Below are 27,669 nucleotides of genomic sequence, written 5' to 3'. Positions count from 1 at the left end.
GCAGTGGAAATGGCCTGCCATGAATGATTTCAAATGGTGTGAGTTTCTTAGATCCTTGTGTTAGTCTCATCCACATTTTCACTAGGCCAATACATTCAGGCCATGGTCTTCCTGTTTCTTCCATACATTTCCTGAGTCTCTGTTTTATGGTGCCGTTAGTTCTTTCTACTAAGCCAGCACTCTGTGGATGATAAGCACAGTGATTCTTTATGCTGAATCCTAATGCTTCAGAGACTTTGCTGATTACATCATTTACAAAGTGTGTTCCATTGTCCGATCTTATCAGAGTTGGAATGCCATATGTTGGGATGAAATGGTTACATAGGCATTTTGCTACTGAGATTGCATCTGCTTTCTTTACTGGATAGATTTCTGGCCAGTTTGAAAATACATCAATTATCACTAAGGCATATTTTGGTCCATGACTTTCACTTAATTCAATAAAATCCATGTGGATTGTGTGAAATGGATGTGGAGGCTCCGGAAAGTGTCCTCTTTTTGGCCTCAAATTGCCCTGTGAATTGTGTTTTTGGCAGATCATGCATTGTCTTACAAAAAGTTTTGCTGAAGTTTCAAAATTTAGAGTAAAGAAGTGTGTGTTAATTATCTGTATCATCCCTCCTGTTGACACATGGGTAACCCCATGTGTCACCAGTGCCACTGTTTTGTGTAGGGATTTAGGTAGGATAGGTTTCCCGTTGCAGTACATCAGGCCATCTTTTAATTGTGCACCATGTTTTAGCCATTTCTTTTGTTCAGCGAGTGGTGCCTGTTTTTGTTCATCTTTTAAAACGTCCAACGGTATTTCTGGACCTCGTGTAGTCAACATGACGTCGGTAGATGTCTGTGCAGCTGCTTTTGCTGCTGCATCTGCAAAAGTATTGCCTTTTGTAATTGCTGAATTGTCCTTTTGATGAGCAGCACATTTACACAATGCTAATTGTTTTGGCAGTGTTATTACTTCCAGTATTTTTTTCAAAAGACTGCCATGTTGTACAGGTTGGCCAGTGCTTGTGACCATTCCTCTGTTTTGCCAGATTTTAGCAAAATGATGTACTGCAGAGAAAACATACTGGCTGTCAGTGTGTATATTTACACTCTGTTTTGCATGAAGCTCGCACGCGCGAATCACAGCTGTGAGCTCTGCAGACTGTGCAGAGTAAGAGGAAGCAAGCGGTTTCGCTTCTATTATTTTGTCAACTGAAGTGACACTATAGCCTACGCAGTTTTGACCTAAGCTATTTTTGGATGCCGAGCCATCTACAAAAATGTCAGTAAAACCAGGCTGTGGCGTGCTGTGAATGTCAGCGCGTGGTTTGGTGTCTTCATCTAAAGTTTTAAGACAGCAGTGTGGATTGCCATCTTCTGGTGTGGGTAGCAGCGTACTAGAATTCAATAATCCGCATTTTTCAATTTTTATATGTGATTGTGACAATAGAATTCCAGCGTAGGATAATTGTCTAGCATGGGTCAGGAATGATAGATTGCCTTGCAACAGAATGGAAGTTACCGCGTGTGGGACTTTAATAATTAGTTGGTGACCTAACACAATGTCAGCGCACTTTTTTACTGCCTCAGCAGCTGCTGCACAGGCCTGAACACATGTGGGCAGGCCTGATGCGACAGAGTCTAGCTTGCAGGAGTAAAAAGCAAGTGGTCGCTGCTTGTCACCGAATGGTTGTGTTAGTACTGCCTTCATATAACCCTGTCCTCCATCCACATGCAGGTGGAAAGGTTTCAGGCAGTGCTAAAACAGTGTTAGTTTGAAGTGCAAGTTTTAAATCTTCAAAGGCTTTTTCTGCTTTTTCAGTCCATGTGATCTTAGCTCTTAAAGCTAAATTCTTTCCATAGATCATGTCTTGTAATGGTTGTACTGACTGAGCATAGTCAGGAATCCAGGTTCTGCAAAAGTTGCAGAGACCCAGAAAACTCATCATTTGTTGTTTAGTGATGGGTTTTGGTGCATTCTGGACTGTCAATTTTCTGCTGTCTAGCAGTTTCTTTCCTTGCCCTGTGAGTGTGTGTCCTAAGTACACGACACTGGGACTCCACAGTTGGAGTTTGTTTTGTGATACTTTGTGTCCTTGTCTAGCTAAATGACGCAGTACTTTCAATGTGTTCTTTTTACAACCTTCTTTAGTGTGACCTGTTACTAAGATGTCATCCACATATAATAAGTACTGTCCATCTTCTGGTAGGTCACAAGAGGACATTGACAATGCAAGTGCTTCAGCGTACAGGGTTGGGCTATTCTGAAAACCCTGGGGCAGGCGAGTATAAGTGTATTTACTACCATTAAAGGCAAAACCAAATAAGTGTTGCGAGTCAGAATGTAGAGGCACAGAGAAAAATGCGTTTGACAGATCTATCACTGAAAACCATTGTTCTTTAGGTGTGACTTGGTTCAGGATAGTGTGTGGATTAGCCACAACCGGTGGTACTGTCTCTGTGATGTCATTTATTGCTCTGAGATCATGTACAAGACGGTATCTTCCCGTACTGGCCTTTTTTACCGGGAAGATAGGTGTAGTACATGACACTTTGTTAGTTTTTATGAGAATGCCTGCTTTTACCATATCTTCAATTACCGGGCGTATCCCTTCTACTGCTTCAGCCGATAAGGGATATTGGGATCTACTAGGTCGGTGTTTAGTAGTTGTTTTCACTATAACAGGGTCAGCAGTTTTTATTAGGCCAACGTCTGTTGGACCAGACGACCACAATGTTTCAGGCAGTGTACCTAGTTCTGGGAAATCTTCTAAAGCTAAAGTCAGTCATTCTGTTGAGTCATCTGTGCTGTCAGACATGTGTGTGACAGGTTGCGCTGTACACACCCAGCCTAGAGCTTTTCTCATGCATCCTGTTCTATGACCCTGAAACCACCCTTCCTCAGTTTGCTCGGTCTTTTCATATCTGTCCTTTTCAACTTGGGACAAAACGTTTCCCAAATCTCTCCAGCGCGTGGCTGGACTGCGTGCTACAGAGACATGTGGGTTTGGCATTCTGTTTACCTCTAACACTGCTTTGGGTTGTATCACAGAGCACACAGCGTTGCCAGATTGAGTGACATAGAGATGTTGTAGTATTACCTTCTGTGGACCTAGCCTGTGAACTTGTGCGTCATAAAGTGGATCTGGGCCTGGACTTTGTTTAAACCGTAAGGTGTTATGGTACTGATTGTGTGGCATTGTGATTGAAGTTGCAGGCAAGTATTTCAAAGCTAGTTCTTTCAAGGGTTCTAATGGATCCAAATCTAGTGTCCAGTAATAATGTGGCACGCCCAGTCCCCTGCATACATAAGGTAGTTGTTCTACACCTTCTTCAGGTGACACAATGTCAGTGGAAAGCATAAGTTCAGCCTGCATGCCATTTTCAGTCGGGACTACGCCTACTTTGAGTTTAGTAAGCCATCTCTTCCTAGAAGAGTGACTGGACACGAGTCATCATATATGCACTGAACTTTGCACTGTCTGCCGCTTTCCCTATGTACTATTAATAGTGGTTGCGTCAGGTGCTGTACCGTGGTATGTCCAGATGCTGTTTTTACTATCATGGTTTGATCGGAGAATTTAAGGTGTGGAGGTTTCACATTGAATACTGTTTTACATGCCCCCGTATCACAGAGTGCGATCAATAACATACCATTAACGTGTACTGTGATCTCAGGTTTGTCTACAGCTTGTGAAACTAATTGGTGAACATTGAACACCTCTGTGTCTTCCTCACTTTCCTCAGCTTGTTCTCTATCCTCTAGTCATTCATCCTCATACTGACGCCTTCCTGTCCCTGACCTGCAGTTCCTTGAGAAATGACCTTCCTCTCCACATGTCCAGCATTTGTTATCTTTCTCCTCACCATCTCATTCTGAGCGTCTGTAGCCTCTCCCTCTGTAACTTCCTCTGCCTCTTCCTCTATTTCCTCTTCTCTGTCCCTGCCTTTGTCCTCTGAATCCTCCTGAAAATGCAACAAATCCTGTGGCTGGATCTACTGTGAAAGTACCTGCATCTTTCTCTTTTTTTGTAACTACTCGGAAAGCGTGTTCTGCATACTGCAAAGCCTCAGGTAGAGGCCCTGTGTTCCTGGTCACCCAGTGTTTCTCTACGTGTTTTTTTATGGCAGGCAAGAGGCCATTTAAGAATGCATTCTTAAGTTGCTGCTGGAATGCAGTGTCAGGGCCTTCTTCATAATTTAGTCCTGAATGTTGCCTAAAAACTGGGCGCAGACGGTCGAGGAAGTCAGAGGCCGTTTCTGCTTCCTTTTGCTTTACTTCTCCTATTTTTCCATAATCAGCCCTTGGGGCCAGGCGTACTCTAACCCTGTCGTAGAAATTTGTCAATGCGTTAGTTAGGTCAGGGCTTCCTGAAGGGAACGCGCGTCCGTCTGCACCTGTGCCTTTATAATCTCCGCGAACTGTCCCTATTTTTAAACCTAATAAATCTTGAAATACTTGTAACATCTCGTGACCATTTAAATACCACTGTATTCTAATCAGTTCTACGGCAGCTCTCCAAGGCTCAAAACCTTCATTCAGTGGGGGAACATCTTTTAAAACATTCTGTCTGTCTTCCCTTGACCACGGGCGGTAAACCATTAAATGTTGGTGTTCATCTATTACGGGGTTATCATCAGTTCCTCCTGTTCTTTGACCATATCTCTGATTGGGTACTGCCATCATAGGAAAGACACCGCTGGGGCCTGGGGGGGTCTACTTCGTCCCCAAAAATGTCTCTCCCTGAGGGGTCCCCACTTATCTTTTCTTGTGGGTTTTCCCTTAAGGTCATCTTTTTAAGCATACTTTGTACAGTGGCATATGGGTTAGGGTCTTGTGTACAGAAAGGGTTTGTGTGTTTTATGGGAGGCGTTACTGCCGTTGGTGCAGGAAGTGATGCTGGTGCATAGGGTGGAGGGTGACTGCACACAGCTTGAGTTCCACCCATAAGGGGATCTTGCTTTTTTGATTGCTTATCTTTCTGTTGCTGTTTTTTATTTTTATTTTCTTGACGTCTATTTACTTCCTCCTCCCAGGCTGCATGAAGCTGCAATTCCTGTGCACGTCTACCTTTCTTTTTTAAGTTCTTTGTGTCATTTAGTTCCTCTACTAAAGCTTCTTTTAGCTGAATTACAGCTGAGGGGTTGCATTTTCCCTTCCAGCTGGGACATTTTGTTTTCTTAGAATTTCTCCATCTACAAACACTAATTTGTCCGGCGCCTGGACATTTTTTCTCTAACCACTGCTCGTCAGCAGTGAATTTGGTGGGCTGATTACCCATTATCACACAACTGCAGAGCCGTCTCTGGCACGAGACGCGGGGGTGGTTGCTGACACGCCCTTCTACTTCACGCTACTCACGAAGCGGTGCCAGTTTTATGGGATGAAACCCAACCTTTCCCCTTTGTCACCAGTACTTGAGCTCCTTACAGTAAATAAAAAGACAGTAACAATGGAAGTAGTTAAGCAACTTATTGTGCTTGTCAAAAAAATCACTTACTTCCGACACACAGAAAACACAGACATTTATACACAGTCGCGCAGATCCTTACGGCGGATCACTCCTAAACCCTTGCGGCGGGTGAGACCTTTAACGTGTTTTACTTTACAATCCTTTCAGCGGATTAGTCCTGTGAACCCTTACAGTGGGTTAACCTTATTACACGTATTTTTAGAAATCCGTACAGTGGATTAGACTGTCAAACCCTTCCGGCGGGTGAAACCTATTTTCGTTTTACGCGAGTGTGATTGAGTGGATTCTTTACCTTTCCAAGATCTCTCCGTCTATGTTTGAGGTCTTTCAAACATAGACGATCCAGTCCCAGCGCCGTGGACTGCTTAATAAGAACACCGGCCTGAATCCGAATTTACGCCTCAGGACTTTTACCCCTTCCTAGAGGAGGCTGTCTTCGGTGCGGGCCCCCCACGGCGACAGGATACAGGTAGATCTCTGGTTTGGAGTCACAACAATGGAGTTGCTTTTTCCAACTCCGACTCGGAGGACCAAGAATTGTGGGAGAAAAACATCTGGAAGCAAAGAATCACAGACTCAGAGTTAATACATGTACATGGGCGAATGCTTGACTAGTCCCGTCAATTACAAGGACGTGCAGGCAAAGCGCGCCAGGCATTCACTCAGAGTTTATTATATACTGCCCTCTCACGTAACACTCATGGGTGGAGTACAAGTTAGGAAAAAACAACTTCTTATCTGCTGCTTGCATACGAGGCTGCACAGGATGCAGCCTTGCAAGACGAAGAGGAACAAGTTGATTAACGATCTTGTTGTGGGTTAAAACAATACATGTGGGTGTTATCTAAACTTGAGCAGACACTTTGTTCTAGTTAAAGAATTTGCTGACACGCTATATACAGGCATCACTACGCAATTCAAATAAGGCTTAAACAAAAACAATTATCACAGTTGAATAAAGATAATAAAGTAATATAATTCAAAATCTTTCAACAATGTAAATGCATTTTTGCTTAGTATGTTTAATTATTTTATTTTAAAATATATCATTTTTAAGGCCATTGTTGTTTTAATCTAGTTTAAACCAAACCACCACTGGATTTAGCTATATTCTGGACCGTGTTTCCAGAAACTGGAATTGGCTGGTCCGCGCTATGAATTCTGGGATAGGTTTGGCCACGAAGACTACACCCGACCCATCCTTCAAATCCGGGGAAATGAAAGACGCATTTGGAGCAGCCTTTGAATTGGGACAGCCTTCGTCGCCTGGCTGTGATGTAATCAGCCTTCAAATGAGGCCTCCAGAGGATGCAGCCTAGGAATTGGGAAATAGCTCCCGAGTTACTTTTGCAAGATCTCACAAAAGTTTTGCGGGATTTCGCAAACGTACTAGCCTCAGAGGGTAGTTCTCCATCTTCCAGTGACATCCACATCAATGTAATCTGCTTCAGGCACACTAGAATCTTTTTATTTGCTTGACTTAGTGATATGAAAATAATCTCAATACTTCAGATGCTTTCACAGCTCAGTGCTTTATTTGAATTTTGTCAGTGTTTCATTTTTATTAGGTTAAGGTATAAGTTTGAAAAGACTTTGTGCTTTTTTCTTTTTTTAACCCTGTGTAACTTCTGCAGCCGTTATAGAGATGGCGGCCTGCAGGCTATTTCAGATGGCACAATGACAATGCAGCATGTTTTCAGTCAGAACGGATCCACTTTTGAAACACTCTAACAGCTGCCTGGTTCCTCTGCGACTCTCAGCCCTTGGCTGTGGGCACCCCACCTGGGGCCTCCCTCCCAGCCTCACACACTGTCATACTGTTTACCACATGTAATGTAAGAACTTAAGTAACATGAATAGAAATCAATAAATAGATGAAAGAAACACCTGAACAAGAGGAGCGTATAAAGAATTTATAGGAAAAGCTAAATGTGTTTGACACCACTGTGTATTCAGATCATAATTCTGATTGCAAACCTGCCAGACAGGACAGGAAAACATTAAAAAACTGTTTAAAAAGAAACGTGTGAGATTATTTTTAGTCAGTGAATAAAATACAGACTTTAAGAATTTATCCAAAGAGAAATTTCATGTTGATCCAGTTTAGCTGCAGCACCACCAGTCAGAAAACAACATAAACCTGAAATTGAATAAGATTGGTCATTTAAGATATCCATTTAAATAAACTGACCAAAAAAGTCATATGTTGCATGAAGTTACTTAACCTGCCTCTTGTGTTAGAGTCAGCACCGGCCCGTTTTAAATTTCAAATGCATAAAAAAAATCACATAAATTTCTTTATTGCATCAAGCCTTTTTGACTTTGTCAGGAACCTCTATTTCTAAAAAATAAAACAAAAAAAAATCGTTTCACTAAATTATAAAATGCCCTAGTTGAAATTATGACCTTTGTTTTGTTAGGGTTGGTTTCAACCCAGTTATAATATTATGAGTATAAAGCAATAATTAGAGCCAAAACTGAAATCATAAGCGCACTGTCAGCTGACACACTGACAGTCAGCTCCTCTCCTAATCATGTGACCTTCATGGGAGTCTTATTTTGCATGTTTTTCCAGTATACCTGCGCAAAAACAACAAAAACAAAGATGGGCATGTCAAGACATGTGAGGGGAATTCACTCATTTGAGTGGCCATTTGACTTCCAGAGTGCAGATTTACAATTTGCAGCATACAAAAATGAGAAGAAGATTTACACTGAGCCAAGTTCTGGATCATATTTTTGGTGTCAAATGAAGGAGAGGACACAGAGCAGCATAGAGATTCAGATGGGCAGGTTTGTGAATCTGTGAACTAAGGTTTAGGTTTATTAGGTTATGTTGTGGTGATCCTCGGGTTGGGGGATTTGTGTTCATACTGGAGTGCAAAATTAAAACCAATGTAAGATGGACAAGAAAAGTTGAAAGCCATCAGGTGCTCAGTTTAGAAAAAATAGAAAAGAAGAGGAGGAGAAATGAGCAAAAGATACAGGTAAGCAGATGTGTCATTGGATAATGGCAGGTCATCCTGAAACAATCAGAATCAGAATACTTAATTAATCCCTAAGGAAAATATGTGCGTTACAGTTGCTCCAAGAAGAAATGGTAAAAATAGTAACAGTAACAGACTAACCTCCAAACAATACATTATGTTACAGATTTTAATATTAATTAGTCATTGTCAATTGTTGATTTGTCCTGTTCTCATTGTATGACATATTATGATGGCTGTTTGGTAGCCGTTTGCATACTATGCATACTCTGTCTCTCTTCATATGTGTGTGTTTCTCTGGTGAAATTCAGTATGGTTCCGACAACAGTTTTAAGTCAATGGACAATCCTTAATGTGTGTGTGTGTGTGAGTGTGTGGTGGTGGTCAGAACCCTTGCCCCTGGGGAAAGGGTACCTAGACCCGGTTCTTAGAGTACGCTTGGGGAGTGTGACTGTGTGTACAGTGTCTCTCTATGTCTGTCTCCACGTTGGTTGAGTGTTGAGTAATTGCATATGAGAGCATGAGGGTGGGAATGGATGTTTGTATCTGTGTGTGCCTGTATGTCTGTGTCTATATGTCAGGTTGGGTACCAGACGCCACCTCTCTGAGGACATCTCAGGCCCTCCAAGGTATGGAGGCCTATCTCCCCCCACCACTTCCCCTGCCAGTGGCAGACGCCCTCAGGCATCGGTGCGTTGGTGGTTCTTTGTGTCCGGGGATGGGCGCCCAGGTACACACCGGCTCACTCCTTGGTGGCTGCTTATCGGGGCCTGGAGCCTGGGGCTCGCTCGGGCCACTTCGGGGGTGGGGTGCCCTCGGCCTCTCGGCCTGGGGCTCGGTCACTCTGGCGCAGCTGGCTAGCTCACGGGCACGTCACTGCAACCCCCCCTGGCTTCTGCTCCGCGGTTGCTGAGTGACCCCTCATCTGGGACTCTCCTCAGCTCTTTCTGGGATAGTGGAGCGGCTGCCCCTCTGTTGGTCTTCCTTGGTCTCTTGTGTTCTGGGGGCCTCTGGATGTCTGAAGTCTCGATCTCCTCCATACCTGCTTCATGCCCTGGAGGACGGGGCTGTGGCTCCCCACACCCTCTATCAGATTATTACATGAAGGAACCTTTTAAAAAGGTGTACACACGGGTTCTCACACACACAAACTACACCCTTTTTGGCTCCCACCTCAAAGCACACTGTGCGCTGTCGATATTACGTGCTGCACAATAATGTTTAATATTTAGTATTTACTGTTATATTCCCATATATCATCGTGATGTTGTTTATTGTATTGCTCTCGTTTTCTTCTGCTTGTTTTCTTTTTTCTTTCTCAACAGGTGATCCAGGTGATTGATATATGTATTTTTTTGTGTCTGCTTATTTAGTTGGTTTTTGTTTTTTTGCCCTTTATCCCCGTCCCTCTTCTCCGCTGTTTTTTCCCCCTCTTCCTTTCTCCCTTTTCTTTTCCTCATTCAAGTCTGTCCCGTATCTAGCAAGTGAAAATAAAAAAAATAAGAAAAATAAACAATAAAAGGTGAATCAACTAGACCATTATGGCAAGGCTGGGATGGTCAGTTTGGTAAAGTAAATCCGTTGGGCATCTTTCCTCGCCTTTAGACAATAATTCTGATGGCAAAAGAACCAAACGGGACAGGCAAAAAAAAAAAAAGAAAGAAACTAAACTACCAAAGTCACAAGTCTTGATGCTTTTAGAACTACAACACTTCCTCAGCCTCAGTAACTTTGCGCAGAGGATGCACCATGGGAAGTTTGTGCTCCAGAGACACTGTAAAAACCTCAGCCAACAGATGAGAATTGAGGTCAAACAGATTAAATTCTGCACTTCTCACGAAGATCTTGGCCATCAACCAGTCGTATTCAGAATCAGTAGGGGGAAAGATTGGGTTGTCCTCTGCTGGTTTCTGCTTCAGTTGCAGGAGCAGGAAAAAACCTAAGTAAGTTATAGCACTGTTATTGTAATTAATTATTTAATAACAGATAGAAATACCCAGGTAATTCAATGTAATGATCATTATTTCCCAATATATATAGTACAATAATTAATTAGGAGTGCATAGTTGAAGGAGACTGCCACCTCTTATCTGTAAGGCTGAATTCAGACACACATCAGAGGAAAGTCATTTCTACAACTTGTATCCACAGTTTTATTCTTTCAATCTCTATCCACAGATTCTGGTCAAGGCGACCACCACCACGATTAGCAGAACAGGTCATCAACCAATAGGAAGGTTGGTGGTCCGATCTGTGGTTGCTCCAGTCTGCATGCCAAAACCCAGTGTATTGATGTGTATTGATGTTATCTAGAAAGTGTTTAGATGTAGGAAGCTGCTGACTTGAATATGGCTTTGGGAAGAACTTTGCTTTAGGCTCGGGGACAGGAGATCAAACTTATCTTTGTTTCCTGTCAGAGAAAATCCATAACCACTTTCTAGATACTACAGCGTGGGATGCTGCTACCAGTAACCTGCTTAAAGCTGTTTTCAAAAAAAGTGTGAATGAAAGAGTAAATCAAGGTAACCTTAACCAACGTTCAAACTTAGATGCTAAGTTTAATGTATGAGTTTAAAGCTTACCTGAATAGTCCGGCCTGCACGTCCACGCCCTGTCCGGCCTGCACGTCCACGCCCTGTCCGGCCACCTTCCAGGCCGTTGGCTGGACATCGTCGTGTCGCGGCCGGCCTCCGGCCCTACTTAGTCGCCGCCGCCGCTGCCTTTCACGCGGCCGGCCTCCGGACCTGCCCTGTCGCCACCGCTGCCATTGCTTTCCACGCGGTCGGCATCCAGGACTGTTTTTTGGACTTTTCTGCTGTCGATCTCCGGGCCGGCCCCCTGCACCAGCCGGTTCTGGACTCTTGGACCGCCGTTCTCCGGGCCGGCCCCCTGAACCGCCCGGATTCGGACTGTTGTGCTGTCAGCCTCCGGGCCGGCCCCCTGAACTTTTTCGGAACTGTTTTCCTGGCCGGCCTCCGGATCCCCGTCGCCTGGGTCGCCGCCATTGCCGTGTGCACGGTCGGCCCCCTGAACTATTTCCGCGTCGCTGCCACTGCCTTCCGTGTGGTCGGCCACCTAAACTGAACTGTGTTTGGGCTGCTTTCTTGGGCTCTGGTGTTTCCTGTGTCCTGCTTTTGTTTTCTGTTGCGAGCCCTCCGTCCTGTTTCCCCCACCGCCCACCCTGGTTGGGTTGTTTTTTGTTTTGCTGTTCAGGTTTGGGCTGTCTGGGAGCCAGCCCTTTAAGGGGGGGGGGGGGTTCCGTTAGGGTGCCTGGGTCGTTGACCCAGGGTTTTTGAGTTTATTATATTATTCTATCATTTTATCATTTCTAGTCTTTGGTTTCTTTGTTAGAGTTCTCTCTTTTGGTTTATGTCTCTGTGTTATCCTTAGTTGCTGTATCCCCTGTCGGCTATATCTCCGTGTCTGTGTCTGCCCAGGTCCAACGTCTCTGTTCCCTCTGTAGTACCTGCCTGTGAGTCTGTGTCTGTAAGTTCAGTCTGTGTTATGTTTCCTGTTTTACTTTGAAAGTTCGTGTCTCATGTAAATGCGTCTGGTTGTGCTTCCTTTGTCTCGTTAGGCCTGATTTACCCCAGCTGTGTTTCCCTCCTGTTGCCCATTCCCTGATTGCACCCTCTGTGTATTTAAGCCCTGTGTTTCAGTTTGTCTGTTTCGCGATCTACCCTTATCTAGCTGTGTGTCTGTCTGCGTAAGTGTATTTTGTATTCCTACTTTTGTTACCCTTTTGAGTTCACATTCTGCCTCTGAGTGTCTGCACATTGGGTCCTCCTACTACCACTCCTGCCTGCACACAGCCGTTTCATAACAAAGTCCTATGTACGTAGTTAGAGTGTACTTCTCGATTTCTGTAAAACATTCTTTTCAAAAGGAATACAAGACGGCCTGTTTTAGGATGTAAAAAAAGCCTCATAGCAGTGAAAGTTACCATATGGTTCCCTCACCATTGCTCGTAAAGACAAAAATAACTGCTTAACTGCACATTAATCTTTATTTAATATATTTATTGACTTGAGACAACTTTTAAATTATGTATAGTCAAGTATTTACTTGACATGTCACACAACTACATTAGGAAAATAACACAAATAACAAGACGTTATGATTTTTCTGGTTTACATTAATCTATCGTCATCGTATAATCTAACAGTATGAAAACATTTCCATCACTATTTCTCACCTTTTCAATGTACTGACTATATTAACTGATATCTTTGTAACATACATCATGAATGAAGGTACGATTATTCTAACTCAAAAACTTTTAACTGGTAGTGTAAAGTGTTTGTCAGGTTCCCATTCTTCTTGGAATTTCTGATTTTGGACTCACTCATAAACCTGAATAACGGTTCATTTTTGTTTAACCCTGTCTGTGGAGTCTGCTTTGGATTATTTCTCCTGTTTACTTTGACACACGTGTATCTAAGTGTCATAAGATGGAAAAGTATAGATATATCAAATTTTTACTTAAGTATGGTACTTAATTCATTTTGGAACAGAGAAAGTTCCTTTTCTGCTGGCAGTTTCTTATGCCGTAGGGTGAACTACCGTTCTTCTCGAGGACGCCACAGAGGCCCTCGGTTGGGCATTTTGGGATATCCTGAAATTGCATTTCTTCTCCACCCACCCACAGCCACTCACCAGCCAGGTTACACAGGCCTGTCCACACCTGCCAACAGTAAACAAAGAGAAACAAACAAAGTTACAGTCAGTACAGTTATGAGTCTCTCACCAACACAAACGCATGCAGAAAACTGCCCAACCTCATCAGTGGTAGCGTTTTGTGCAATCTCTCGTGCAGTGGTGTAGTTATCTGGAGTGATCAGGGAGGCCAGGTCATAGCCGTGGTTCCTGTATGAAGAGGCTGGATCTTCTGTGACCACTCCATCCAGAGACCTGCAGTGTTCTAATGCCTCCTCCCATGTTTTATTCTCCTTCACCAGAATCAGCTTTTCCTCATAACATAGGAAATGTTTTTTGTCATCACACCTCTTGCTTTCCCATTTTCCGTCTTTTTTTCTGTTCACACAGTTTTCATTCTGTTTTGGTTCTGCAAGAAGTCGAAGTACAATAGACAAAAAAGACTAGGATGGATTTCAGAGATGTTTTAAAGGTCTATTTTTTTTATCTAGATTCAGTATCAAATCATTTTACCAGTACAGTGTTTATGTGTCTAACAAACCCTCCTTGCTTAAGTTGCAGCTGAAACAGTTGGTTTGGGACATCATGAAACTCATTACAGTCAACACTGTGGTAGACAACACTGCTCCACACTGTAAATCTGATCCTTTCTTACCACTCAAATTGTTGAATGCTCAAAATGTCTCAAACTGAATTCAGGTCACAATGCAAATAAGTTTGGTATAATTACCAGTAAGTTTGATCTTGTAACATCTAAGGAGTAAGAAACATAGTATGAAAATTTACCACCACCATGCCATTGTGTGAAGATGGCTATTTCGTCTCCTCTGGACCATTTCCATGGACTTGTTTCATCCTCCCGGGACAAACCGATCCATCCAGAGTACTTTATTAAAGCTTCATTCTCTTCTGCAGTTCTCACTCGGACCAAGTCAGTGTGGTTCTCCCTGCAGTATTCCAGTGCATCTGCCCAGGTATACTCGTAAGGTTTATTATAAAACTTGATGTCCAGCAGATGTCCACACACGGGAAAAAGAATGAGCAGGAGGGCAACGTGCTTCGTCATTGTGTTTTTCACAGGAGAAAAGTGGACAAAAAGCCTGCACAGACAGGACACAGAGCAAAAATTTTATAGTGAGGAAGAGCAGCGTCTGCTGTGTCCACATAACGCTCTACTGATAAATGTTGGGAACAATAAACTCTTCATTAAACACAACTAGAGTAAATTGCACAGATATAGGTGCTTGTGTGTTTAAAGAAATTAATAAAACATTTCAAATTTCAAGTGAAATGTCCTATTATTTAAAAAGAAAAGAACACAAAACAATAGAAATACTAATTTAAATGAATTATTGTAATGACATGTACAAAATAAGAGTGCGAGTGAGAGCAAACTGAATAGTGAGATAGCTTTTGTTTTTTGTTCTTCTTTGGGGGATCATACACTGTGTTTAGTGTCTGATCCCTTTGTCACGATCTTGGGTCATTTGACCCAGCGTATTGAGTTTTAGTTTATTTTGATGTTTAAAGAGCACTAACAGTGTAGACCAGTCTAAATGGATCTTTGATGACATAAATAGCATTTTGGTTATTTCAGGTGAATTCCTCTATAAACGGCTGTTTCAAAAATGTAGATGTAATAACTCTGTAGCAATTAAGTGTCATGATCTGCCTTGGTTCTCCCTGAATGCTGGGTTTTCTGCTAGTTTGTCTGTTTAGTTTAAAGTGTTTTCCCAGTTTTAGTTTATAATTAATGATTCCAGCAATAAAGCTGTGTTTTGAGTTTAGTTTGGATTTTGGGTCCATTCCTGCCTGCCTAACACAGCTGTTATGACACCAAGTACTTTCAGACACTACAGTGACTTTGGTCCAGTTTATACAGGAATACTTCTTTAATGAGCTGCCTTTTTAAAGTTTTTTTATCTATACTTGTTCCTATATCTATGTGACAGTTTAATTAATCATGGTTTTCAATCACTGACATGAAAACAGGAGTTAAACCAATTCAGTTCTCTTTCAGTTGAGCTGTGTTTATTGTCACTTTGCTCACTACATATTTTGTCAGCTATAAATTTTACTACTATTTGCTGTCAGTCAGTGTAAAACATTACGACAAAATCAAAATCATACAAAGACGTAATGTGTTAACCTAAGTCTCAGATGGTTGTTTTAGTGAAATTGCTCTAAAATGACTAAAGAAAAATTAGAGAATGAGTTGTACATGCACACATGCTAGTCTCAGGAAGTTAAACTGCTTTTAATATACAGTTTCAGCAGATTAAACCTGAAATCAACCCAACTGATAAAGTCCACAACTTACGTGGCTATCACACTGTTTTCTCTTCATCTCTTTATAAATATTAGTCTCTGTCATTCATTCCTCAGACCTGTTTGTACAGCAGCACTTACCTTGGTAGATGTTAGGGAAGCTTTGAAATTCACTCTGGTTATGATCCCTCTATATCAAGTCTGAAAAGACACCAGTGGTGATTCAGAGGTTCATGCAAAACCTGCCATCTATGTCCCAACTAAACTTATCCATCAGTTTAGTTGGGACATAGTGGGATGCCACTGGCGTGGCATCCCACAAGCCATTTAAATCAAAAGCAAAGCAGCATCATTCAAATTCACTGTATCTGGATATTTACTTTACTTCTCATGTTGTGTAAACCACCACACCCTACTAACAGAAAGCTGTCAAAGGTGGGGATTTTTGTGTTTGAGTGATGTTGAAATCGCTAGAAAGACGACAGAAATTACTTAGAGAGACTTAGAGACTTTTTATTGTGCAGTTTCTTGCACAGAGAAATTGGGTAGCTGGACCACAAGGTGCAAAAGTAAAGAAGGGAAAACAAATATACAATGAGGGGAAAAAATAAATAAAAAGCAATATATATGTATACATATATGTGTGAGTGAACTATATACATGGTGTATGCGTAGGAAACATTGAAACAGAAACATTGTGGGGCTGCATACAAGGGCAGTTATTTTATTTTATTTATTGTATTATATAAGGGTGTAGTGGCGATGGTCATTTAGGGTGGGGATGGTGATTCCAATGAGACCAAAATATTGCACAACATATGCCTTAAAACATTTTTTTTAAAAACCTTTGTTTTTTGTGTTTTAATATTTCTGTTTACATAATAATAATATATGCACAACAATTGTTTTATATATATTTATATATCCATCCATTCGCTTCTCCTTTTCAGGGTCGCGGGGTGCACTGGAGCCTATCCCAGCTGTCATAGGGCGAGAGGCGGGGTACACCCAGCCAGTCTGTCGCAGGGCCAACACACAGGGACAGACAACCATTCACGCTCACATTCACACCTAATGGCAATTTGGATTTTTCAATTAACCTATCCCCACAAGCTGCATGTCTTTGGACAGTGGGAGGAAGCCGGAGTACCCAGAGGGAACCCACACAAACACGGGGAGAACATGCAAACTCCACACAGAAAGACCCCAGCCTGATGTTGGAATTGAACTCAGGACCTTCTTGCTGTGCGGCAACAGTGCTAACCACCGTGCCGCCTATATATATATATATATATATATATATATATATATATATATATATATATATATATATATATATATATATATATATATATATATATATATATATATATATATATATATATATATATATATATATATATATATATATATATATATATATATATATATATATATATAGATAGATAGATAGATAGATAGATAGATAGATAGATAGATAGATAGATAGATAGATAGATAGATAGATAGATAGATAGATAGATATCCATAGGTCCCTCATCCTATTCATGTAGCCCCTTTCGCCGGGGTTACTTGCGTAAAAAAAAAACCTTTTCTTAGCCCAATCTCAGCCGTCATATTTTTTAAATAAAGAACTTTAAGAAAACTGTTAAATTTGTATGTGCAGATTAAAGAGATCCTAGCAGGCAAGGCATACATGGAACGCCATAACCAAGTGGCCGGCATAGTGTACAGGAACATCTGTGCCGAGTATAACCTGGAAGTCCCGAGGTCAAAATGGGAAATGCCCCCAAGGGTGGTGGAGAATGACCGAGCTAAGATCCTGTGGGACTTCCAGATACAGACGGACAAAATGGTGGTGGCTAACCAACCGGACATAGTGGTAGTAGACAAACAGAAGAAGACGGCCGTAGTGATTGATGTAGCGGTTCCGAATGACAGCAATATCAGGAAGAAGGAACACGAGAAGCTGGAGAAATACCAAGGGCTCAGAGAAGAGCTCGAGAAGATGTGGAGGGTGAAGGTAACGGTGGTCCCCGTGGTAATCGCACTAGGTGCGGTGACTCCCAAGCTAGGCGAGTGGCTCCAGCAGATCCCAGATCTCTGTCCAGAAGAGCGCAGTCCTGGGAACAGCTAAGATACTGCGCAGGACCCTCAAGCTCCCAGACCTCTGGTAGAGGACCCGAGCTTGAAGGATAAACCGCCCGCAGGGGCGTGCTGGGTGTTTTTATATATATATATATATATATATAAAGGTTGTAATCCTGAAAAAAGTGCAGGACGTCCTGCTAATTGTGGTTTACTAACTTTGCCTTTATTTGAAGCTATTTCATGGAAATACCAGTGATTACAGCAGCTTCAAGTAAAGGTAAAGTTAGTAAACCACAATTAGCAGGACGTCCCGCACTTTCTCCATTCAAGGCTCACAACCTTTAACTGCCTCATTAATGTAATAGGTTTACCTTAGCTTATATACTGCTCAAAAGAAAGTATAGGACCAAGTCATTTAAACTTAGGTGATACTGATCTGGTCAGTTAAGTAGCAGAGGAGATTATTAATCAGTTTCAGCTGCTTTGGTGTTAATGAATTTAACAACAAGTGCACTAGAGGGGCAACAATGAGACAACCCCAAAAAACAGGAAAGGTGTCACGGCTCTGGTGAACTCGGGGGTCCGTGAGCAGGATGGACCATTATTGGTATTATTAGTATTGTTGTTATTGTTGTTGTTATTTAGGGATGTGTGTTGTTCTGCACTGTGCTGTGTTCTGTGTTCCACTCACTAGATGTAGAGGCAGGGTGTGGGTGTGTACATGTGTGGCTGGAGGATGGAGAACAGCCACATGCGGGCCTAATGGGTGTGGCCCGGCAGAAGGACTGGCCACACCTGACGTTCCTGCCACACACCTGTTGGCGATCAGGGCTCGTCGGGGGAGCTACTTAGGAGAGTGTTGGAGCTCCCACCGGCGCGGGTTCATTGAGTATCCTACCAAGTTAGTGTGTCTCAGCATATGTCAGTGCTGTTCGTGTATGCCCGCCAGAGTTAGTGTTGACGGCTGCTTCTATGGTTTTTCTGCAGGAGGAAGAGTGGTCCAGAAAGGCAGCACGCACGGGGGTGCGGAAACACAACAGCGGGGAGCACGAGCACGAGCACAGACGTCGGAGGGAAGCACACACACGGGGTTCAAGGGAACAACGGGGAGTTATTGTGTTTACAGCTTTTCACTGTAAATAAAGAGCACTGTTTGCATCGCAGAGTCTGCGTTTTGGGTCCTCATTTCTCATATCCCCACGGTCTGCCTGCCAGACAAAAGGTTTTACAGGTGGAGGCCACATTTTTAACTCCTCATCTTTTCTTTCTTACTTTTCTTATTCAGTGGTGAAACCTGACTTGCTACGTGGTGTAGCAAGCCACCACGTAGCACATCATTATATACCAGCTAACCCAACTTCATTAACCCTACAGACATCGCTACTGTTTAGTTTTCTGTCTTCATTTATGCTGGAAGTGATAGCAGAGCTGTATTTTTGAATTTTTTCAGAAATCCCTCAGTCAGAACATGGTATATTATGTTGAGGTGGAAACTAGTGAGCTAACTTCCTGCTAACTTCTAACTCTAAAACTTTTAACTTTTAGAAATTTATAAGTTTCTAACTTATAAAATTTCATAAATTCTGTTCTCATGAACTCCTGGATTTCAAACTTAATTCTTGCACCTGGTAGAGCAGCCACACTGATCATTTTATTAAAGATGAAAGGATTTAGACAGTTTTTAACTCTCAGCGATGCCACAGTGTTCATTTGACTTTGGGACATGAAGTGGAGTTTGGACTTGGAAACAGCTAATGATGTCAGACTTAAAGACCGCATAAGCCAGTTTGAATGTTAAGCTCACATGATTCAAATCCGTCCATGCCTCAGTGTCACTGTATACGGTAGACATGTTTTTTTCTCCATTAACTTTGGTTTATTATTCAACCAAATTAGTTTATTTCCCTTTGTGTGTTTGTATGTGACGAAAGAAAGCTTCATCTCAACATTAACAATGATTATTCACTAGTCTGTGAGTTTACTCGGTTGCCTGGCTACATTAGTATAACAGCATGTTAGAGTACTCATCATTCTTTACTAACTTAATTGTCACTCTTATGTACAGTAAATATGTTATGTAATTTAGCCTAAAATGACTTGACAAAAACATGATATGTCAAGTGTGTTCAAAGATGGATTCCACTTTTGCTGTGATTTCCTAAATGCAGAATGAATATTATATGTTCTGGTTGATCCCACTTTTAGTCAGGTGCATTAGGGGGGCGCTAGTATAAATAGTAGCGGTCATCTGAGCATCCCCGGATCGCGTACCTGTTGTTATCTCCTTTCGGTCACCTGACTTCCAGTGCTGCCTCAGCCTGAATTGGCAGTACTCGTGTTGATTGTTGTTCATGTTACAGAGATCACCCGTGGATTCCCTTCCTGAAGCCCCCATCGTGGCTGGTATGTGTTGATTTGGCGCATGTGTACATTGTTTCACTCGGTGATAAACCAATGTTGTTTAAAGGTTGTAGCTGCAGAAGCCTCCTATGAGCCACTCTGTTAATAAATCGAGTGACACCGTTTAACTGGAGGTGTGGGCCTTAGTGGGCGTACAGTAGCTTTACAGCAGGGTCGCTACAGCTTTTCTACGCTACGCTAACAGACGTACTGCTGCTTTGCCTTTCCCCGTCTGTTTCCATTTGCAAGGGTTCTTTTTCCCTGCTGCTGCCAGCCTCTTAAGAATGGACATCGGCGTGGACAGCGGCTACATACATGCCGGCTACGGGAGTCCGCTGGCGTGCATGTTGACTGACTTAATGATTAAATTAGAATAGTCGGGCGGACGGCAATTTGGAATAATACGGTGAGTACATCCGCTCCAGATTTAAGGTTTTATTTAGTTTGTATGTCTGGATCTCTTTTTTTGGAATATATTATAATTTTCTTTTTTTCTTTTATTCAGATGCGGAGGGCCCGACGTGGAGGAGACTGGGGTGCCTTGGTGGTGGGATCCTTTGAGTATTACACACCTGTGTTTTTTGTTCATTAGTGTGAGCCTGTGACAGTGTGCTGCACTTGTGTATCGGTGAGTTTTCCGGTTTTTTGAATTGTTTCTGTGTGTGGCATTCCTGTCCCTCCACTGGTAACCCCCGGCTCTGAATACGTTTTAGAATATTTGTATATTGATATGTATGCTTGTGCTTTTATATGCTGTTTTAAATAATTATTAATAAATTGTCAGCCTGTTTTATCATTGAACCACGTCTCTGTATTGAGTATAACAAACCTAAGTGCCTTCCTGGTGATTAGTATCATCTTGATCCAGTACTCTCTGGGTGAAATTCCCAGGGTGGCGTTGGCTGTTAAACTGGGAAGAGTATTTATTCCGTCCCCACCTCCTGCTGCCACACAAATGTATGAGTGCAGCATCATTACTTCTTGGAGGTGTTATAAGAGAATAAGTTATAGAAAACACTGAAGTTAAATCACAGACAGAGAATGAAGCACAAAGCTCAATCATGCACATACCCTTCTGAGACAGTATTCTGGAAAAGGTATAAAATGTCACTCTGTGTGTGTGTGTGTGTGTTTGTGTTTTATGTGTACAGATTTTATTTAATTATTACTCATGATATAACATTGTCCAGACATGCCCTGTAAGGACATGAGGAGGAAACGGTGACAAAAGGAGCTATGTGAGGCTGCTAAAGGCAGTGGATCCCTCCCCATCTGGATTAGAAAGAGCACAGGTAACAATAACACACGTACCAGTTGTTGCATTGCAGACTTATTCAAGTATAAAAACAATAATAAACACAATTGCAGTGTTATAGTTCTATAACATGTTTCTATCATTGCTTTATTATGGATTAGTTGCAAGAGTTGTTAAGTGTGGATAATTAAATAATAGATTGATGCAATAGCAAATTGGGCGTTTTTCTGAGATGGACAGCAAGTGGAGAATGATAGCTCAGATGAGGAGACCGAAGTAGAAAGAGAGACAAAGAGTGAGTCACAGGCAGAGCCTAGTTCAACACAGCCCTGCCCTCCAGCACTATCAGCAGCAGGAGCAGCAGTAACCCCTCAACAGCAACATTGTACCCATCAGGTAAAACATAGGGTACAAAGATAGTCAAACATGGTGGTGGAATGGCGTTGTTTGCATGACTGCTGCTGATACTAGGGAGCTACAGTTACTTGAGGTAACCATGAATGCCAACTTGTACTGTGACATACTCAAGCAGAGCATGATCACCTCCCTTCGGAAACTGGGCCACAGGACATTGTTCCAACATGATAACAATCCCAAACACACCTCCAAAAAGACCATTCCTTGCTAAACAAACTGAGGGTAAAGGTACTTGACTGCCAAATCATGTCTCCAGACTTAAACCCTATTGAGCATCTGTGGGGCATCCTCAAATTGAAGGTGGAAGAGCAAAAAGTCTCTAACATCCACCAGCTCTATGATGTCATCATGAAGGAATGGAAGAGAATTCCAGTGGCACCCTCTGAAGCTCTAGTGAACTCCATGCCCAAGAGAATTAAGGCAGTGTTGGAAAATAATGGACACTTTGGGCACTGTTTGGACATTTTCACCTAGGGGTGTACTCACTTTTGTTGCCAGTGGTTTAGACTTTAATGGCTGTATATTAAGTTATTCTGAGGTGACAGCAAATTTATCCTGTTATACAAGCTGTACACTGACTACTTTACATTTTATATAAAGTGTCATATCTTCAATGTTGTCCCATGAAAAGATATAATAAAATATTAACAAAACAGCCCTTATTACAATTTTAGACAAAAAAATACAGAAAAAATATACAATAACTTCAGTCTTTAACTTTAACTTTGTGTCATCTCTGTCTTAATGTCACAATTGCCCAACACATGGTGTTCCACCCACAACAGAGAAAATGCCGGATCCAAAGCAGCTGCTTTGAGGTACAATGGATCTGAAAAAGGAGCAGTGATCCCATCTTCTGCTCTAGCCATTCGCACACTGATAAAGATTCCAAGAAATCTTTTGTTCAAAGCTTGGAGACTCCTGAACAGACCATTCAGGAAATGTACGTGAGGCTTCCGTTTCTCAAGGTGGTGATTGAGGGACAGCACGGTTGGAACAACAGCACTGATCGTGATGATTTTCTTACCTTGTGCCAAATCTGTTGCTTCTCTGAAAGGCTTCAAGATATCCACCATCTCCTTCAACAGATCCCACTGTCGTGCTGTGAATAATAACTCCCTGTGCCCAGCCATTTCAAGAACAGCAAAGAGTTTTAAGTTTTCACATTGGACAACTGTCTTTACTTGTCTGAGTGTTGAATTCCATCTTGTGATTACAGCAGCAGGGATCGCTTTCTGTTCACCAAATTCAGCATCAAATACATCTTTGAATCTTGTGCTTGTGTGCAGTAGAGAGCTGAGTTTAGATAACTTTGAAAGAGAAGTAGATGCCACTTTGGTCTCTGACAACCCATCTCTCACAACCAGCAGGTGCTGGTTCTTTGCCATAGCAGTAACTACTGTTTCCTGATCTTCCAAGGTTAAGTTGTGCCAGAGTTCTGGGTCTCAAGGTGATCACCATCATCATCATGTTCCTCACCTTGCTCAGTGGGGAAGCACACAGTGAAGGCTTTTCACATATTGGCAGTATTGTGAGTAATAATATAGTCTAGTTCACTGTTTCCCAACCGCTGTGCTGCGGCACATAGGTGTGCTGTGAGAAATGATCAGGTGTGCCATGGAAGATTATCTGGTTCCACCTGATTAGTACTCGAAGCAACCGGGCAGAATAATTACATTCTCTTCCACTACAGGGCAGTACAACCTGCTCTAATTAAATGGGCTGCCAACTGCCAGTAAAACAGAAGAAGATAAAGAAGAAATTATGTAATAGTCATGCTGTGAGTGAGACAACGCAGCGCAATAGATAAAGATAAATATTTGAAAAGAAAAGTAGTCAATCTGACCTGGGTCCTGGAAAAAGTTCCAACCCAGGTTAAGACCCTAGCATGAGTAGTGTCAGAAGAAAGCAAAAGTGGTATACTGGGGGAAAACTGAACCAATTCCGCTATACCTGGTCCACAGGAAAAATAATCAATATGCTTTTTGTGACATTTTTGTTTGGTAGTTTATTATTTTTTTTATTTTTTTATATATTTTTTTTCAGATGTGAAATATGTGCCGTGGCTCCAAAAAGTTGGGAAACAATGGTCTAGTTTATCTTTGATGTTGTATTTGTCACATATAGCTTCAAATTTCTCACAGACTCTGTCACCAGTGTGTAACCCACTGAAATGGTCAAAGGCCAGCAGTTTGGGTTTCAGTTGTATCCTCTCTGTCTTTTACCATTGAAGGTTTCTCAGCAGCAAGGTTCTCTGTTTTTGATGTAATTGTTCTGTGACTGTATTTGCCATCAATTACTGTCAGACAGTGCCAAAAACTCTTGTTTTCCACAATAGACAGGGAGAGGTTGCAACCAATAATCAAGTCACTTAATAATGCATTTGTGATGACTTTCTGCTGTGGATGAGTCATGCTGGCACAAGTGTCCAGAAATTGTGATATGGAAGGTTGAGGTTCATTTGTGATCCTCTTTTTCATCTGGTGTTCTTCAAAACTGCTAGAGGTAAGCATATTAAACTGATGTCAGAAATTCCATTACAGCCATTCATGAATTGCATTTGACTTTAAGTTGTTTCTACTAATCCTAAATAAATATCAACACTTAAATCCTCATAGTTTTCAGACAATCAAAAAAATTATAAAAATTATTTCAAATCAAAACACTTTTCTCAAAACTCATACTGCATACAGTTCTAATAAGCAATGTTTAGCATCCCCGTTTAGAATAACTGACATTTGTAAATAAACAACAGCTGAGCACTCAAAATATTTTATGTGATGTATTGACATAAATGACAGAAGAAAAGGCCATGTATAGCAAGGCTACTCAATTACACACTAAGATGGGCCAGACTTTTTTAATCAAGAAATTTCACTGGGCCAGACATTGCATTTGGCCTGTCTGTAACAGATAAAAGCCATGCAAAAGTTAAACACCACAATGCACTAATTGCAAATTAAGTGGTTTGGAATTTTGATGTGATGGTAAAATAAATATTTGTCAGTCTAAGCGGGGTTAAATCTACAGGGTTAATGATGGGGAGGAGACGGTAAGAAAATGTCTTCCCTGAGTTTGGCTACAGAACCCACTTTCTGAAACAGACCTTCGCTCACCCTTCACTTACAATTCTGAGCTAACAAGCTGCATGCAATGTCGGACAAAGTTGGAAGTTGTTCCGTCTGTGATTCTCGCATGTTCTGCATATAGCATTACGTTTTTTTATTGACTACTTTGTAGTTTATTTACCAAAAGAAATTACTCTTGGGAGCATTTTTGGCTTGAGCATTTTGTTTTTGTTTTTTAAAATCTGGTTAATTTGACTGGCTATGCTACAGCTCACGCACACATACATACGGAGTGTGGTAAGAATTAATGAAATGAATTAATGATGCACATTTTTTATATAATATGTGTGTAAAATTTTGGATTTGGGGTAAGATATCAAGTCTTTTCAAGTAAACAGGTCCCAAGTCATTGGTGTAAAAGTCCAAGTCTTAGAACATTTTTTCAAGTCAGGTCTAAAGTCATAAAATTAATGACTCGAATCCAAGTCATGTGACTCGAGTCCACACCTCTGTTTATAGGTGATCCCTGCGAGTGGGTAGAGCCTCTCAGGCTCAGTATTTTATTGTTCCATTTAAACAAATGAATAAAGTGGTTTGAAATTTCAAACTCAAACCCTGTGTGCTCTTTTAAAGCTGGTAGTACAAAACACAGCCATATTCTCATCCAGAAAGGTTGAATTTTAGTAAAAAAAACAAACAAAAAAACAACGCTCTGTAGTTTGATACTGTCATTACAGACACAGTGGATGTTTAAAGCCTTTGGGCATGCATTTAAAATGCAGTAGGTCTCATTATCAGCTGGAAATATTAAAGCCATAATATGACTTTTGAGAGCAGCTAAAAAACATTAAACAATGACAATGTTGGGCCTGTTCTGTCATGAGCAGCTGTGTGCAGGCAGGAGACGAGGGCCCAAACACACACTTCACAGAGGCGAAAATGTGAACTCAAAAGCAGCTTTATTGGTGACACAAGAGAAAAGGTACAAAACTAAACTGGGAAACTCTAGGAACTAAGCACACGGGGAAGAGCACGGGGAAACGCGCACAACTATGAGGGAGACGCTTGCTGTGTCCAAATTCAGTGGTAGCACGCTTTGAAGGCTGCATTTGTAGGCAATGATGTCACAGCGATGCAACGAAGGCTATCCAAATTCAAAGAGTCCTCCAAATGTGGCGACAAATGCGTTCTACTTTTCCCCAGATTTGAAGGAGGGGTCAGGTGTATCCTTCGTGGCCCACCATATCCCAGGATTCATTGCGGGTCATACAGGAGATTTTTTCTCTCTCATAACAGTCGTGGACAAAGCGGGAGTTAATGCGGGAGAGGGATACACATTTAAATGTAAGTATATGAAAATCTGATGGTACAAAAGTTACATTTTCATAGCGGCTGTGTTGTTAGGCTTTGGGCATTTGCTTATGGTTATTTTTTAATTAAAACAATCTTTTTAAAAATTGCCCGTAAACTAGCTTGTATGGTGGGTCCCGCAGTTTTTCACGTATTGCTGCTCACACACACCTAATTTTTATTTTTTCAAATGAACCTTTTTGTGATATGTTTTAGGGAACAAAGACCAAACGGCTCAATTTATTAAAATTAGAGGAGAAAATGATCACCGGTCCACTGGGGTGAGGAATTTTGCCACTGTGGCATGAAGGTACAAGAATAAATCAATTTACACATCATATTCATATGAGTATGGTTTCAATAACCATCATGCTGTACAGAACCTGTGATGTCCAGACGGTATTCCTCTTGTTTTCTGCTGTGAACACTTTTGGGTTTAGGGATTAACATAGTTTCCATGGTTTCCTTTCTTCTCTTATTTTTGTGTGTGATCAGGACAATTCTGGAGAAGATGATCCTGCAGGGGAAAGTCAGCCCCTTGCAGGCCAGAAGACATGGGATAACTTAAAAAGAATACAATGTATGTGTGTTATCAAGAAGATAATTCTTAAGAACACAAGTTAATAAATGTACAATTACTGTCCTAATTTCCTCTATCCCTGAGGACAATCGAGGGCCAAGCACAGCAGTGGGTGACCAAAACGACAGCGATGAGGAATGTGTAATCCGCGTTAATCTCGTTAAAATGACGTTAACGCCATAACCGCATTAACGCGGCAAATCTCCATTAGCGAGTTAACGCGGATCGCCCTGTGCGTTCATCTCGTCATTTTAACGAGATTAACACTGACAGCACTAGTAATAAACCAACTGTTGGGGTCATGGAATTTACACTTTAGGGTAACACTCAATCAAATGACCTCAGCTGCAGCTCCGCAGCTCAAAGCCCAACACATACCAACAATAACAATCGCTGACAGCCCCAGTACAGACTCTTTATACACTCCAACGACTCATCTCTCCATAGTATGAACACAAACTCTTCTGGTCTGCTCATGTGAGGTACAGTAGTTGTTCCATCACATCTCACTCCTTAGATAATCATTACTGATTAACAGTAACAGTGTGTCTGTAGGGACTGTACAGATTAAGTCTGAAAAATTCTACGGTAGATTTGTTGTCTAGAAATTGATATAAAGACATCAAAAATTATGATTTCACAATTTTACAAGTTTAATGTTGCGTTCGAAGTAGTTTGGGCCGTATCCTAAAGGAGATGTGAGGTGGTGCAAGCTCTGAAATAAATTTGCCCCCAGTCGCAATGCTGATTGACAACATCAAGAACCAGACTCTGAGATAAGTGAACTGAAACTCCATTCATTTGGTAAGCATGGCAGAAAATCTTGCAGTAGAATTGGGTCTTTGTCTCAAAAATCAAGAACTGGCTGTGAGAAAACACTGAAGTTCAGGTCAATTTTCTCTTCTTTGACACAAAACAATCCACATAAATGTTGTATCAGTGTTACATTTGTTTAAATATTGTTCCATCTGAAAACGTACACATTTGAGAACAAAGATGTAATTAGCTCTGGATGTTGTACAAACTATTGCAGTACAGACCTGCATGCATTTTTATACATTATACATGTTATTGCAATAAAGAAAGTTAATGCATACGTTTAACTTGTTGGTTTTCTTTAATGCCATTAATATGC

General features: G+C 41.5%; 1 protein-coding gene across 2 annotated transcripts; it reads right to left on the bottom strand.

Moving 5' to 3' along the window:
- Window positions 1–12,944: 12,944 nt before the first annotated feature.
- Window positions 12,945–14,171, bottom strand: LOC148096045 (secretory phospholipase A2 receptor-like). 2 transcript variants are annotated; one of them, XM_087836685.1, is made up of 3 exons: window positions 13,892–14,171; window positions 13,228–13,514; window positions 12,945–13,133 (listed from the first exon to the last, which is right to left on the bottom strand). In XM_087836685.1, exons 1-3 carry the CDS (start codon window positions 14,169–14,171, stop codon window positions 12,945–12,947), a joined length of 756 nt encoding a protein of 251 aa, XP_087692811.1. The 2 variants fall into 2 exon arrangements, with proteins under 2 accessions (XP_087692811.1, XP_087692812.1); XM_087836686.1 differs by having other exon boundaries at window positions 13,895–14,171.
- Window positions 14,172–27,669: the final 13,498 nt, after the last annotated feature.

Source organism: Neolamprologus brichardi, chromosome 23 (assembly GCF_056152115.1).
Source record: "Neolamprologus brichardi isolate AB-2024 chromosome 23, ASM5615211v1, whole genome shotgun sequence".
NCBI lineage: Eukaryota > Metazoa > Chordata > Actinopteri > Cichliformes > Cichlidae > Neolamprologus > Neolamprologus brichardi.
Note: the sequence above shows the minus strand (reverse complement) of the source record. Positions and strands in the feature narration are given on the sequence as shown.

Coding starts and splice junctions, on each gene's coding strand:
- LOC148096045 (XM_087836685.1), bottom strand. CDS start 14,171: ATGACGAAGCACGTTGCCCTCCTGCTCATTCTTTTTCCCGTGTGTGGA. Junction 13,515..13,891: donor CACACAATGGCATGGTGGTG/GTAAATTTTCAT, acceptor GACTTCTTGCAG/AACCAAAACAGAATGAAAAC. Junction 13,134..13,227: donor AAAACGCTACCACTGATGAG/GTTGGGCAGTTT, acceptor TACTGTTGGCAG/GTGTGGACAGGCCTGTGTAA.